Genomic DNA, 14,190 nt, shown 5'->3' with positions numbered 1-14,190 from the left:
CATTTAGTCTTCACAATAAATTAATACATAAATGGCTTCCTCCTTAAATAAAACCATACACTACTGTTAAGAAATTACTTACCAGCCCTCCTTTCATGCCTGGCTTCCGTGATTCCTGTTCCATTAATGCACTAATTAATTTTGTGCTCTGTAATATACTTGAAAGATTCGCTCCATATTCCTAATTGGACTTTGGAAGAGCTGAAGAAGAGATACCTTTCAAAAATTCATCTGTTTTTACAGTGGGCACAGGACATGTTGGGGCAGGACTTTGAGAGCTTCTCAGTGTTGAGTAACTGCCCACTCACAGGGATTGAATTGGAGGGTGGGGGAAAATTAATTGTATTCCTCTAAACTCTGCTCACAAACCAAACTGTGACCATTTGAGATGCCAAAATGAGATACCAGACAGGGTAATAGCTGGAAAATTCTTCAGGGTCAAGTAACTGGCTTCTTTTGGACTTTTTTCATGTTTCAAGGAGATGGTAGGTGTGCTTCTAAGAAGGAAACATTAACAATTCCCATTAATAGTGGGTATAGTTTTTTTTCACTGGCTTTCACCTGCCAGGAGAGGCATGGATCTCTTAATGTTAGTTCAAAATACATTGTTGCTTTGAGAAACAAATAGTCTTCAAAAGCAATGCATGAGGATACTTACAAATGGCAGGTAGCTTTTAGAATTAGGTAGCCAGAAAACATAAGAGATACAGGAAATTTGGAATCATTCTAAACATATCTCAGGGGACTATTATATATGCAGTCTTTCAGATTCTGCCCTTGGTTCAACAGGAAAATATCATAAACTAGTAAAGGGAACATAATATTTTCCTAGTCTGCATCTCACTTTCAGATGACAAAATAATAATGAGCTGTTTGGGATTTTGACATTTAGCGGTCAACATCAGCTCTTGAAGATTAAAAGGTTGAAAGAAAATTGTCCAGTGGAAAGTTATTAATAGAGTTTATTCAATTAAAATAAATGAATTTAAAAATGCTAAGAGTAACTACAGAAAAGAGTGTTCTGTGCACTGAGGAAGACAGCTACATGCAGAAACGTGGGCATTTGTAGACTTTCAGCCTTCAAACTAATTTTTGTAAGTCTGAGTGAATAAATCTTTAATTTTGGGAGTAATTTTGAAAACTGCATATGTGCCACAAAGTACAAATGTTCTACCTCCTGGGAATCTCAATAAAATAATTTAAAAAAACCTCATACATATGGATAGGCATTTTTTACAGCACAGTTCTCAAACATTCCAGATTACAATACAATTCTTTAATCTGAACAAATAAGATACAGCTTCTCTTTTATTGCACATACCATTCTCTACAATAGCTCTATTCATAGGCATCCTCCAATGTTCAAAGCACAGTTTGTACATGTGAAATGTCATAATATGTGTAGAACAAGGCACCCCATCCATCCCTCTATTCCTCAACACTGTAATTTGTATAAAGACAGGCACATTTTGTAAGCAATAGATCAGTGGCTCTCAAATTTTTGTACTGGTGACCCCTTTCACATAGTAAGCCTCTGAGTGCGACCCCCCCTTTGTAAATTAAAAACACTTTTTTATATATTTAACACCATTATAAATGCTGGCTGCAAAGCAGGGTTTGGGGAGGAGGCTGCCACTTTGCGACTCCCCGATGTAATAATCTCATGACCCCCGAGGGGTCCCAACCCCCAGTTTGAGAACCCCTGCAATAGATTCAGAGAGACAACAGGCACATTTTCTCACTGTAAGACAGATTCTGATACCCTTACTCACATTGAATACCTCACTCTGAGAGTCATCCCACTGGCTCCAATGGGGCTACTCAGAGCAAGACCGCTATCTGTTGTAAGGGTATTGGAGTCTGGCCCTAAATTAAGGGTTCATTTTTAATTTAAGAAAGAAATTACTAAATGAAAATTTAGGTTCTGATTCAGTTTCCACTATAATCAGCGAGAGCTGAGGGCACTCAGCAACTTACTGGATGATACCCTCAGAGGGCCATTGTTTTGTTCTGCATGTAGAATTTCTGTTTGTTTCAGTGTGGGTGTGTAAATCCAAGGTAGAATGCAGACCTAGAGAAGGTAAAGTCTGAAAAGACTGGCACCAACTGACTCCTCTTAAAAGGAGATTTTCTGTTGACTTCAGTGGGACCAAATTTCCTTCTGGGTATCTAAGCAGGTGTGACTTTCTGCCATTAACTCGGTCCATTTAACCACACAAGTTATGTTCGATCATCCACTATCAGGATGCAGATGGGCAGCAGCACTACCTGTGCATACCTGAGTGAGTTGGTGGAGGAACATCAATCCTAGTTTATCAACCTAGTGATAGAGAAATTCTCTCTTTCTACACTCCCTCCCCCCCACCAACTGGTTTTGCACTATGGGACATTAATGGCTTCAATTAATCTGGCTAAGATTTAGACACGAATGCAAACTTCTGGATGGTTATGTGAATTGAGATTGACCTTTGCGGTTTACCACTCCTATTAAAAACTGTGTTTCCATGCCAAGTTCTCACCTAAACCATGCTATTGATTCAGAGCTGAATTCATGCCTTTACTTTACATAATTGCTACTGTAATCTACATTGTGTCTTTCTTAAATTCAGAGGGGTAAATTCACGGCAGATGTCTGTGCTTGTAATTGACATTCACAGGAAGGGAAGTTACTCACTTGAATCCCTGTTATGAGCATTAACTTGTGGAGATTTTCACAGTGATAGGGAGATCCTCTTTGGAAAATTTTCTGTCCTTGAAAGAGAGTAAGAAAATTACCACATGGTCTTATCTCTTTTAACTGGGTGTGGTTCCTGTAAATATTCAGAAAGAAAATCAAATACTAAAGCATCCTCTTTCCTACTCATTACTTCTTCTAAATCTCATGCTAAAAATATGTTCTCTTTCAAATGTTTTATTGTTTTAGGCATACATAACAGAAATTAATTTCTGTATATTAAAGGAGGATCTTATTCTGTGATCTCTGTGTAAACCCAAAGTCATTACTGCTGAAAAGCACTAGGCAGAGGCTCTGTCTCTAGACAGCTATAATATGCTCCTTGTTTTGTTAACTTTATCCTTGGTGCAATTCAATCTTACTTTATTTACAGTCTTTCAGAGAGAAGGTTTTAAATCATCTCTGGAAAAGAAACAGGATTAAATGAAAAGAAAAAAGGGAAATAGAAAAGTAAAAGTTGAATGATGGAAAAGCTACAAAACTCACATTTTCTGTTGACTTATGTGTTACAGTTCTCCTTATGACATTACTCTCTGCAGAGCCTCAATGTGGGATTTCTATGCTCTCTTGTACACCAATAGCCTTGTGGCATGGCAGAAGGGCATCTGCAGTGGGAATACATCTGGTCAAGATTTGCAGAAGTGACTAGTGACTTTGGTAATTGAATTTTTGGGAGCTCAACCTGAGATACATTAAAGGGGCCTGATTTTCAGAGGGTAGATGCTCTGCTTTCTCTGAAAATCAGGTTCCTTTAATATGCAGTATTGCCAATCCTCAAACATTTAAAAATCATGTCTGGTCCCCAAAATTGTGAGTTTTTTTAAAAATAAATAAATAAATGTAGGGTTCTTTTTATGGTCTTCTGGATTGTGACCTTGGAGGATGCCCTTGGGTCATGAATTCAAGATTTCCTCTGCAACCATGAAGCCTAGAAATATACCTTTTTGTTTTTGTTTTAATGAAAGCTTTATTTTGGTGTGTCCACATTACTCCAGAAAACACCAGTATTATCAAAGTCATAAAAAAACAGCGAGTAGTAGTAATAATAATAATAATAATAATAAAACAAAGAGTCTTTGTTAACTCTTGATTGAGGAGGACAATAGTTACTACTGATAATTATGCTTCCTTTTCTTTGCCGTGTTGCGATAGCTGTTGAATCTGGAGTTGGTTTGCCTTTTAGTCCTGGTAATTGGTCTATGTATTTCAGATTGTTTGCAGACTATGCAGATTCAATGGGGAGAGAGGGCATGTGCAGTAGAGTCAACTTATTTCATTTGTGACATTAATACATTTTTCTTGTTTTTCAGCAACAGTTGTCCAAGAGTATTAAATTTAGACAACTACCACAAATGACAATTTCTGAGAAGACAATGGAGGAGGCAAATGCTAGTTTAGAAGAGGACTTATTACTCAGTAGCCCAATGGAGATTGAGACTCAACAGGACACAGTGCTCTTGGACAGCAATAATAAAGTAAGCATTTTAAATGGACATATTCACTACATCACACTGTCACTGAAAGCATAGAACTCACTGGGGCATAGACGCAATGTCCAGTAAGCCAAAGCAAAAGGCTTTTTATGTGCGGACACACACATTTAGTAGGACTTTTCAAATTCTGCACCCTAGCCTAAGGACAAGTATATGCACTGGGAGTGATGTACTTGGTGTCCTGGGAGGGAGGCCATGATATTAACTATTCTAACGTCCCACAGAGCAGGTGGCAAACATGGCATCTCTCTAAAGGTCAGGAAAAGGCTGGTGAGAGACAGAATACTGGATTTCCCAGAGTGGGAAGTTGTGCACCGGTGATGCATAGCAGCCTACAGAGGAAATTCTGTGTGAGAAGAATTGGAGCCTAAGCCAATTTGCCTATGGGCCAGTTACAGGACAAATGTCTGTGCTGTGATCAACTCTCTTAAGAAGTCCGTCCCTCACAGACTGGAGTGAGAGCAAGGATAATCTACTCCAACGATAGCAGTGTCTACACTGACATGATACAGTGGCACGGCTGCATCATTTTAAGTGCAGAAAAACCCAAAGTCAGTGGCAGACTGAAAACAGAACTGGCTGTCTAATGCTCAAGCCACTGCACTTCCCAAGCCTCTGACATACCAGGCATATTGGGTAGTCTATGGGTACATTAAAACAGCAGCTTGGCATGTGCTTCCCAGCGCAGGCAGACTGACGCACACTAGGGGCTTGTCTACATTACTGCGACATAGCTGCATCATTGCAGCTTTGCCGCTGTAGTGCTTCAGTGTAGACTCTACCTACCCTGACAGGAGGGGTTCTCCCACTGGTATAGGCCAGTGGTCACCAACTGGTAGGTCATGATCAACTGTTCAATCCTGGAGCCTCTGACAGTCGATCACGATCTCCGGCCGCTAAAAGTCCAGCAGCACAGCAGGGATAAGGCAGACTCCCTGCCTGCCTTGCCTTGCCCTGCCCTGCCCCTGCACCACTCCTGGAAGTGACCAGCACATCCCTGCGACCCTTGGGGGGGGCGTGTCTGCACGCGTTGCTCCTGCCTGCAGGCACCGCCCCGTCAGCTCCCATTGACCAGGATCGGGGAGCTGTGTGGATGATGCCTGCAGGGAGGGGCAGTGCGCGGAGCCATGTTCCCACCCCCAGGGCCACAGGGACATGCTGGCCGCTTCTGGGAGTGGCATGGGCCCAGGCAGGCAGGGAACCGGGAGCCACCCGAGGTAAGCACTGCCCGGCAGGAGCCCACACCCCAATCCCCTCCCCCAGCCCTGAGCCCCCTCCTGGAGCCAGCACCCCAAACTCCCTCCCACTCCCCAGCCCTGAGTCCCCTCCCCTGCCCCAGGCCTGATCCCCCTCCCAGAGCCAGCATCCCGTACCCCCTCCTGCACTCCAACCCCCTGCTCCTGCACTAAGACCCCTCCCAGAGCCTACACCCCAAAACCGTCCTGCAACCCAACCCCCTGCCTCATACCCCCTCCTATATCCAAACTCCCTCCCAGAGCTTGCACCCCTCATCCTCTCCCACATCCCAACCCCCTGCCCCAGCCCAGCAAAAGTGAGTGAGGGTGGAGGCGAGAGAGTGAGGAGGGAAGGGGGATGGAGTGAGTGGGGTGGGGCCTCAGGAAAGGGGTGGGATAGATCCTGGGTTGCCCTTAAATTCAAAAAGTGATCTTGTGCGTAAAAAGATTGGAGACCACTGGTATAGGTTAGTCCACCTCCCTGAGAACTGGTAGCTAGGTCCAAGGCAGAATTCTTCCATCAACCTAGCACTGTCTACACAGGGATTTAGGTCAGCTTAAGGACAGTGCTTGGGGGTGTGGATTTTTCACACCCCAGAGTGACATAGCTAGGCTGACCTAATTTTATAGTGTAGACCAGGCCTAGTTCTTCTGAGCTAACACACTGAAAATAGCAGTGTGGACACAGGCAGTAGCTTGGGCTAGCCCAAGCTACCACCTGTGCTGCCAGCCACGCTGCTCTTTTTAGCATACTAGCTCAAGCAGACAATATCTATGCTGGGAAGCAGGCTCCCAGCTGCTGTGTAGACAGACCCTCTGGGCAGAAGGAAAGCATCTATTCCCACCTGAGCATTTATCAGTTGTGTTTTTTCTGTATATTTAAAACTGTAAACTCTTGGGAGCAGGGACATAATCTCCCTGTGTATTTGGAAGGTACTGTATCTATCCATTTTTAAAAAATGATCATGCTATTAATGGAGAAAATAGCAAATACTGCAGCCCTCCTTCACTACACAAATCCTCAACAAACAGTAGCACTTCCAAATGAACTAGCACCTTTCTCTGTCAACTTTGAGCACACTGAGTGACATTTGGATCCCTTGCACAATGCCTTAGCAAATGAGCTTTGTGCAGTGGGTGGTTGAGGAACATAAGAATGGCCATACTGGGTCAGACCAAAGGTCCATCCAGCCCAGTATCCTGTTTACCGACAGTGGTCAATGCCAAGTGCCCCAGGGGGAGTGAACCTAACAGGTAATGATCCGGTGATCTCTCTCCTGTCATCCATCTCCACCCTCTGACAAACAGAGGCTAGGGACACCATTCCTTCCCCATACTGGCTAATAGCCATTAATGGACTTAACCTCAATGAATTTATCCAGTTCTCTTTTAAACCCTGTTATAGTTCTAGCCTTCACAACCTCCTCAGGCAAGGAGTTCCACAGGTTGACTGTGCACTGTGTGAAGAAGAACTTCCTTTTATTTGTTCTAAACCTGCTGCCCATTCATTTCATTTGGTGGCCCTAGTTCTTATATTATGGGAACAAGTAAATAACCTTTCCTTATTCACTTTCTCCACACCACTCATGATTTTATATATCTCTATCATATCCCCCCTTAGTCTCCTCTTTTCCAAGCTGAAAAGTCCTAGCCTCTTTAATCTCTCCTCATATGGGACCCATTCCAAACCCCTAGTCATTTTAGTTGCTCTTTTCTGAACCTTTTCTAATGCCAGTATATCTTTTTTGAGATGAGGAGACCACATCTGAACACAGTATTCAAGATGTGGGCGTACCATGGATTTATATAAGGGCAATAAGATATTCTCCATCTTATTCTCTATCCCTTTTTTAATGATTCCTAACATCCTGTTTGCTTTTTTGACTGCTGCTGCACACTGCGTGGACGTCTTCAGAGAGCTATCCGCGATGACTCCAAAATCTTTCTCCTGATTCGTTGTAGCTAAATTAGCCCCCATCATATTGTATGTATAATTGGGATTATTTTTTCCAATGTGCATTACTTTATATTTATCCACATTAAATTTCATTTGCCATTTTGTTGCCCAATCACTTAGTTTTGTGAGATCTTTTTGACGTTCTTCACAGTCTGCTTTGGTCTTAACTATCTTGATCAGTTTAGTATCATCTGCAAACTTTGCCACCTCGCTGTTTACCCCTTCTCCAGATAATTTTTGAATAAATTGAATAAGACTGGTCCTAGGACTGACCCTTGGGGAACACCACTAGTTTCCCCTCTCCAGTCTGAAAATTTACCATTTATTCCTACCCTTTGTTCCCTGTCTTTTAACCAGTTCTCAATCCATGAAAGGATCTTCCCCCTTATCCCATGACAACTTAATTTACGTAAGAGCCTTTGGTGAGGGATCTTGTCAAAGGCTTTCTGGAAATCTAAGTACACTATGTCTACTGGATCCCCCTTGTCCACATGTTTGTTGACCCCTTCAAAGAATCATGGAATCTCTTCCCACTAATTCACAGTGGGATGTAGAGCCTCAATCTGTCCACAAAGCCTTCCTCCCCACCCCCCCAGCACTATTGTGGAGTTAAGCTCTGAACTCTGAAGTGCCTTCTGGAGTCTCCTTAATTGATCTCTCAGATTCACGGCTCTCATGTGCCCATACTACACTCCCCCAAATGTGCACGTGTCCAGAGCCAGGCTCTACCAAATTCTTTATCATTGGCTGATTTTTCTTTTCTCCTTCATTCTGCACTCCCTGTTCACCTTGAGTACAGTTACTGAATCATACAGAGCAAAATCTGCCTGTTAAAGGATTTCCAAAGAACTCACAACTTTTTATCTGTTTTTTGCACTATTTAAACAAGCCCATCTACTCACCTGAAGCTTTACAGCACGTGATATAAAAATATTTTGGATTTTTCACATCCCGAGTGGTGTAGTTATGCCTACCTAATTTTCTAGTGTAGATCAAGCCTTTGTATCCTCTCTGTGCTTCCATTTGTACACAGGGAATAAGAAGGCATATGCATTTTATGCAGCACTTGGAGAGCTACAGATTAGAAGTGCTAAGTATTGTTGGTGTTGTATTTCTTATATTCCATGTGGTTTTTCATTATTATTGTTTAGGTAAATTGGATTATTGGCTTCAGTTCTCAATTTGATTTGGCATGTGTTTGAAATGCTGATTTTGAGGATATATACTAATATCTGCTAATGAATCATAAAAGGAGAATCACAGAGTATACATAAAATAGGTCAGAATTGAAAAACATGGAATTAAAAATCAAGGCAGTCATTTTATATCAAAGATGCAAATAGGCTATAACTCATATCACAGAAAGCTTCACACGCTCCTAGCTAAAAGGAGTCACTTAAATGCGCTGTATAATGCATAAACGTAAGAACAATTATAAAAAGAAATACTGTTAAGTTAATGCCCTTAAATGATACAGTAATACCAAATGTAGGGCCCCAGTACTTTCCCGTGCAGAGAACACCCTGCACCCAGGGATTGCTTTTAGGGGGCAGAACATAGGGGAGTATTGCCTCCATGACATGGTGTACAAGTCCCTCTTGGCCCCACTGAGGACCACTCCAGATCCATGGAATTGGAGGTCAAAAGGATGGGGATTGGGAAGGGGATGAAGGTCAAGTTTCATTGAATAATTTTCCCCATCAAATCCACAGGCCAAAGCAAAGCAAGTTGGTCTGTGAATAAGGCATTGGACTAAAATGTAGCAGACCTGGGTTCTGTTCCTGCCTTAGCTACTGACCTTGGGGAAAGTATTTTGCCTTGGTTTCCTCTTACCCTTTGGGTGCCTTGTCTAGTTAGATGGTAAACTCTTTGGGACAGGGACTGTCTGTTACCTCATGTGTGTGTGTACAGCACACAGCACGATCTTGGTTAGGGCCTCGAGGTGCTATACTAATACAAATGGTTAATAATGAAGTTCCTGCAGTCTTCAGGAACTAATGCAGTTACTCCTCCATGGTTTAGAATCCAGTCCCATAAGATGGGTTCTGATGGCAGATAGCATTTAGGGGAACCCTGGACAGCACGACTCTTACAGCATTAATGAACCCTTACTGATGGAACTAAAAGGTCAAAGGGGCCTCTCTGTGGATCCCATTTGGCTCCAGAGGAAAGGAGTTCACAGGAAGCACTGGGTTGAAATGCAGTATTTTTACTCCTCTATGTAGATAATGTCTGCCTAAGAGAGGATGGGACTATTAATTCCATTTTATTCTGGTCTATGCTTCAAGATAAGATCAAGATAATACATTGATCCTAAATATGACAATATATCAAAACTGCTAGAAACCATGATAGGTTGCATTTTGCTTTGGTGTTAAACCTAATTATCTAGTGCTAAAGAATAAGTGTGAACTCTTATCATTTAGCCTGTGTAGCCTGTCGGGTCTCATTAGTCTGATATCTACAGACTCTTCCTTTATAGGCAGCTATAAGATTATAAAAGTGTAGAAGAGAAAACTGTGTTAGACCAGGAAGCAGAACTGTACATCCGTCAGACCTATGGTGCTAGTGAGGGTGGAGGAAAAGTCCTAACAGGCCTTTTCACTCTCACTTTGTGATTTCACTAGTTCTTTTAATCATATTTATTAAATCCTTTACATTCTAATATCTAGCTGAGCTAATCTTATTTTCCAGTTAAGTGACACTCCAGATTCATTAAGCCCTATGAGCGTACCTGGGACAGGACATGAAGTGGAGAAGAAGGTAACAAGACATGAATAGTTAGAATATGTATCAAATTCTTTTCTATTTTAATTACTTTTTCCTCCTTTGTTTTAATTTATTTTTTCGTAAACTGCCAGTTATTTTACTGCAATATTCAGTTTTATTGTCCCAAATTCATCCAAAACTGCAGTGAGGCTGTACAATTCTGAGGTACTGGATTTGAGGAGACACTGGTAAATGAGTAGTGACTGAAGTTGGGAAGTCTGTTTTTTTGTCCTTCAACAAAAAAACTTCAAAAACAGACTCCAACGAGAGACTGCTGAATTGGAATTAATTTGCAAACTGGATACAATTAACTTAGGCTTGAATAGAGACTGGGAATGGATGAATCATTACACAAAGTAAAACTATTTCCCCATGTTATTTCTCCCCCCCCCCCACCCTACCCCCCACTGTTCCTCAGATGTTCTTGTTAACTGCTGGAAATAGCCTACCTTGCTTGTCACCATGAAAGGTTTTCCTCCTTCCCCCCTCCCCTGCCCCCCCCCCCGCTGCTGGTGATGGCTCATCTTAAGTGATCACTCTCCTTACAGTGTGTATGATAAAACCCATTGTTTCATGTTCTCTGTGTGTGTATATCAATCTCCCCACTGTATTTTCCACCAAATGCATCCGATGAAGTGAGCTGTAGCTCACGAAAGCTTATGCTCAAATAAATTTGTTAGTCTCTAAGGTGCCACAAGTACTCCTTTTCTTTTTGCGAATACAGACTAACATGGCTGCTACTCTGAAATCTGTTACTGAGCTGTAGCTCACGAAAGCTTATGCTCTAATAAATTTGTTAGTCTCTAAGGTGCCACAAGTACTCCTTTTCTTTTTGCGAATACAGACTAACACGACTGCTACTCTGAAACCTATGGTAATAGATGACTACAGAAAACTGAACATAGCTCCAACTCATCTGTTCGTCAAACATTCAAATTATTGCAGAACCATCATTTTCATAAGTACTTTTACTACTTTATTATGTCTAGATGTAATTTAATAAGGCTATGCAAAATATTTCAAGATCTTTAAACAACTGGCTCTCTGATAAACCTGTATTTAACCTTTGTGGATTTCAGAGCTGTCTTGAAAAAAAGATACTAATTTTTCCTCTGTAGAAGACTTTCCCTCCCTTTCTGAGTTCACACCAATTGCAAATCTAACAGTGGTAGCTAAATGGACCATGTGGAGAGACTTTTGATTTTTGTCACCTCTTAAAAGTTAGTTTCTTATGTACTCACTTGTAATTTTCCCAATATAACAGCTTCTGCTGTTGCGAGACCTACAACGGATACAGTAAGTTTCAAGTGTTTCAGCCAAGCATTGTAAGGTTTTTTCTTTTTGCAGGGTGCAGCGTGTTTTCAGTATGGCTGGAAACAGTTAGTCATATGTACAACCTTATTCATGAAAATAATCCCGTTGTGTTTAATGGCAGCTGCCTACATGAGTGAAGTTACACTCATGCATAAGTATTTGCAGTATCTGGGCCGAAATATTTGCAATCCAAAAGATATGGGCTCTCATTTGATTCTCTGATTTCAACAGGAGACTTTCACATGCAATGAGAAATTTTATTCGTCACTTTAGGCTTAGAACTCAACACCTATTTTGAGGAATGTATACTTTAGTGTTGCCTTATACCAATTAAATATAGTTTTGGAAACTCAAGAAATAATAAGTCCAACCCAACTGATTCAGGCCTAAAGGCTGAACATAACTAAAATGCCTGAAATACAACACTCCATATGTTAGCAAACCTGAGATTTTAAAAAATAATAAATATTGGGTTCTTGTTATTTCTCTACTGATTTCTGAGCTTTTAGCATGCCCTCATATAATATTTTCAAGCTTTTCTCCACAACCATGAAATCTAGAAACTTAATTTTGTTTTAAATAAGAGCTGAGAGTCTCTCATAAGCACTTGCCTCCAGGTTGAGAGTAAAGAAAAACATCAAAATATTGTGAAAATCATGATAAAATCACGAGAGTTGGCAACACTAAAAAATGTGATCCGGCTGAAACTTTAGCTGCTAATCTGTCTTCAGAGCTGATTCACTGGCGTTTATACAAATTTGTAATGTTAGTTATGCCCCAGTTGGGGTATCCAATTAGTATGAATGAAAATTATTTCCTTAGTCATTGAGTGTTTCTTTAAAACAAAATACCAAGTTCTTTCTTTAAAGTTGTTAATTAATGAACACATCTGAAGATAAACCTTTTTTTTTTTAACTGCTTAAAATTGACCAACTGTCCTCGTTTGGTACACTGTGTGTGACCCAGCAACCTCTTGGTGCCAATTGGTGGAGGGCACAGGGAATGCATAGGATTTTACAGGGATCCCTGGGTCAGACATGTCCACATCAAATTAACCAATGGGTGGTATGTAAGGTCTCTATCAAGAGCCAGTAGCCCAGTGATCATTATAATCATTCTGAAATGCTATGTACGATAATATTTAAGAAGTTATGTATCCACACTGGAAATTCTTCTTTGAGTGCTGGTCCCTGTGTGTATTCCACTGTGGGTAGGCATGTGCTCCATGAACCTGGAGCTGGAGTGTTTTGAAAGCAGTTTCCATTGGTCTACACATGCATCCTGTCTCTCCTCATGTCTCTGACTGAGGAGATAAAGGTTGAGGTAGACCAACCATTCCCCAGTTCCTTCTTACCACTGCATGATCTTGGTCCAGTGTCCAAAGCTCCAGTGTCCAAAGCTTTGGTTTTATTCCTTTATCTGTGAACATATATATAGATATCTGTAAATTGGTTTTAGAAGTTTTTACAGTTTAAAGTTTTATCTGATAGTTTTAATGTTTTATAGTTAGCCTCCCTGACCTGGGGAGCCTCCCTCCATTACCCTGCTCTGGATATTGGACTATGTCCAGGACTTGGGGCTTCAAAATCTGTGCTTCCTGCCCGGGCTCCTTTTCGATCAGCGATGAGTACCAGTGCTGTCTGTACTGCCTCAAGGAAGCGCACTTTGTAGCAAAGTGCACTATATGTAGTTCATTCCTCAGTTGCACCTGGAAAGGGCGGGAACTTTGCCTTAGGAAGCACCTAATGAAAAAGACCTTAAGATCACTCTCAGACTCAGGCCAGGGACCCACCCTATACATCAGTCAGACACTGCAAGGAGTACGCCTCCTGCCACAATGCTCAACTCAAGAGTGAGGAAGTCCACACCCACAGATTCCTCAGCATGGTTTTTGGTGGAAGAGCAGGGAGCCTGCCTAAATCAAGCAAGTCTCATTAGAGACTCTGGGAGGGTGGCACTGAAGCAGAGGGGAACTGGTGGCTGAATAAGTGCAAAGGTTTAAGGAGGATTTAAAGCAGGGGTGGGCAAACGAGAGGCCGTGTCCAGCCCATCAGACCTTTTAATCTGGCCCTTGAGCTCCATTGCCCCGCTCCAGCCAGGAATTGGGGTCTGGGGTTTGTCCCACTGCTCCTGCCTGGCGCTCCTGTGTGTTCATGACTGGCGTGAGGGCACGCATGTTATCCAGCTGCACAACCCAAACATGCCTCACATGCCATCAGAGCCTGGAATGTGCAAGCCCACATGCCTGCTACTTGTTGGCTTAGGTGATGTTTTAGTAGTGTTAATTTTCCATTGTTGATGAGAAAACAGAGTAGTTGGCCAGGGAGTGCTCAGTGGTGGTTTTCAAAGTTGTGGGGTGTTGGGACCTACATGGGAGGAGATTTCTGAGAGCAGGGGGCTGGTGAATCTTGATGAGTTCCAATGACTGGAATCTGATGCCCAACAAGTCCAGGCTAGAGAGACAGGGTGTGGAAAGGGGGTAAATTCGGTTTAATTATTATAATACGTTGTAATGATGGTGTATTTATTATAGTAATTAAGGTTTTATATTTATTTCCACTAAAATGTACCTTTATTAAATAAAGTTTATTTGAATATCTCTGAATTGTTAATTTCATGAGCATTCATGGCCCACCATACAATTTCCATACCCAGATGTAGCCCTCAGGCTAAAAAGTTTGCCCACCC

At 41.7% G+C, this 14,190-nt stretch overlaps 1 protein-coding gene across 5 annotated transcripts in view; it reads left to right on the top strand.

The window, feature by feature from the left end:
• The window catches only part of CRACD (capping protein inhibiting regulator of actin dynamics), a 206,922-nt gene that overhangs the window by 162,905 nt on the left and 29,827 nt on the right, over positions 1-14,190 (top strand). For all 5 annotated transcript variants that reach the window (XM_038398708.2, XM_038398704.2, XM_043513764.1 and 2 more), the window contains 2 exons: positions 4,045-4,209; positions 10,114-10,182. In XM_038398708.2, the coding sequence (XP_038254636.1) occupies positions 4,045-4,209; positions 10,114-10,182 (234 nt within the window). The remainder of the gene's footprint in view (positions 1-4,044; positions 4,210-10,113; positions 10,183-14,190) is intronic.

The sequence above is a fragment of the Dermochelys coriacea genome, chromosome 4, assembly GCF_009764565.3.
Source record: "Dermochelys coriacea isolate rDerCor1 chromosome 4, rDerCor1.pri.v4, whole genome shotgun sequence".
NCBI lineage: Eukaryota > Metazoa > Chordata > Testudines > Dermochelyidae > Dermochelys > Dermochelys coriacea.
The sequence above is the reverse complement of the archived record's forward strand: the minus strand, read 5'-3'. Positions and strand labels throughout refer to the sequence as shown.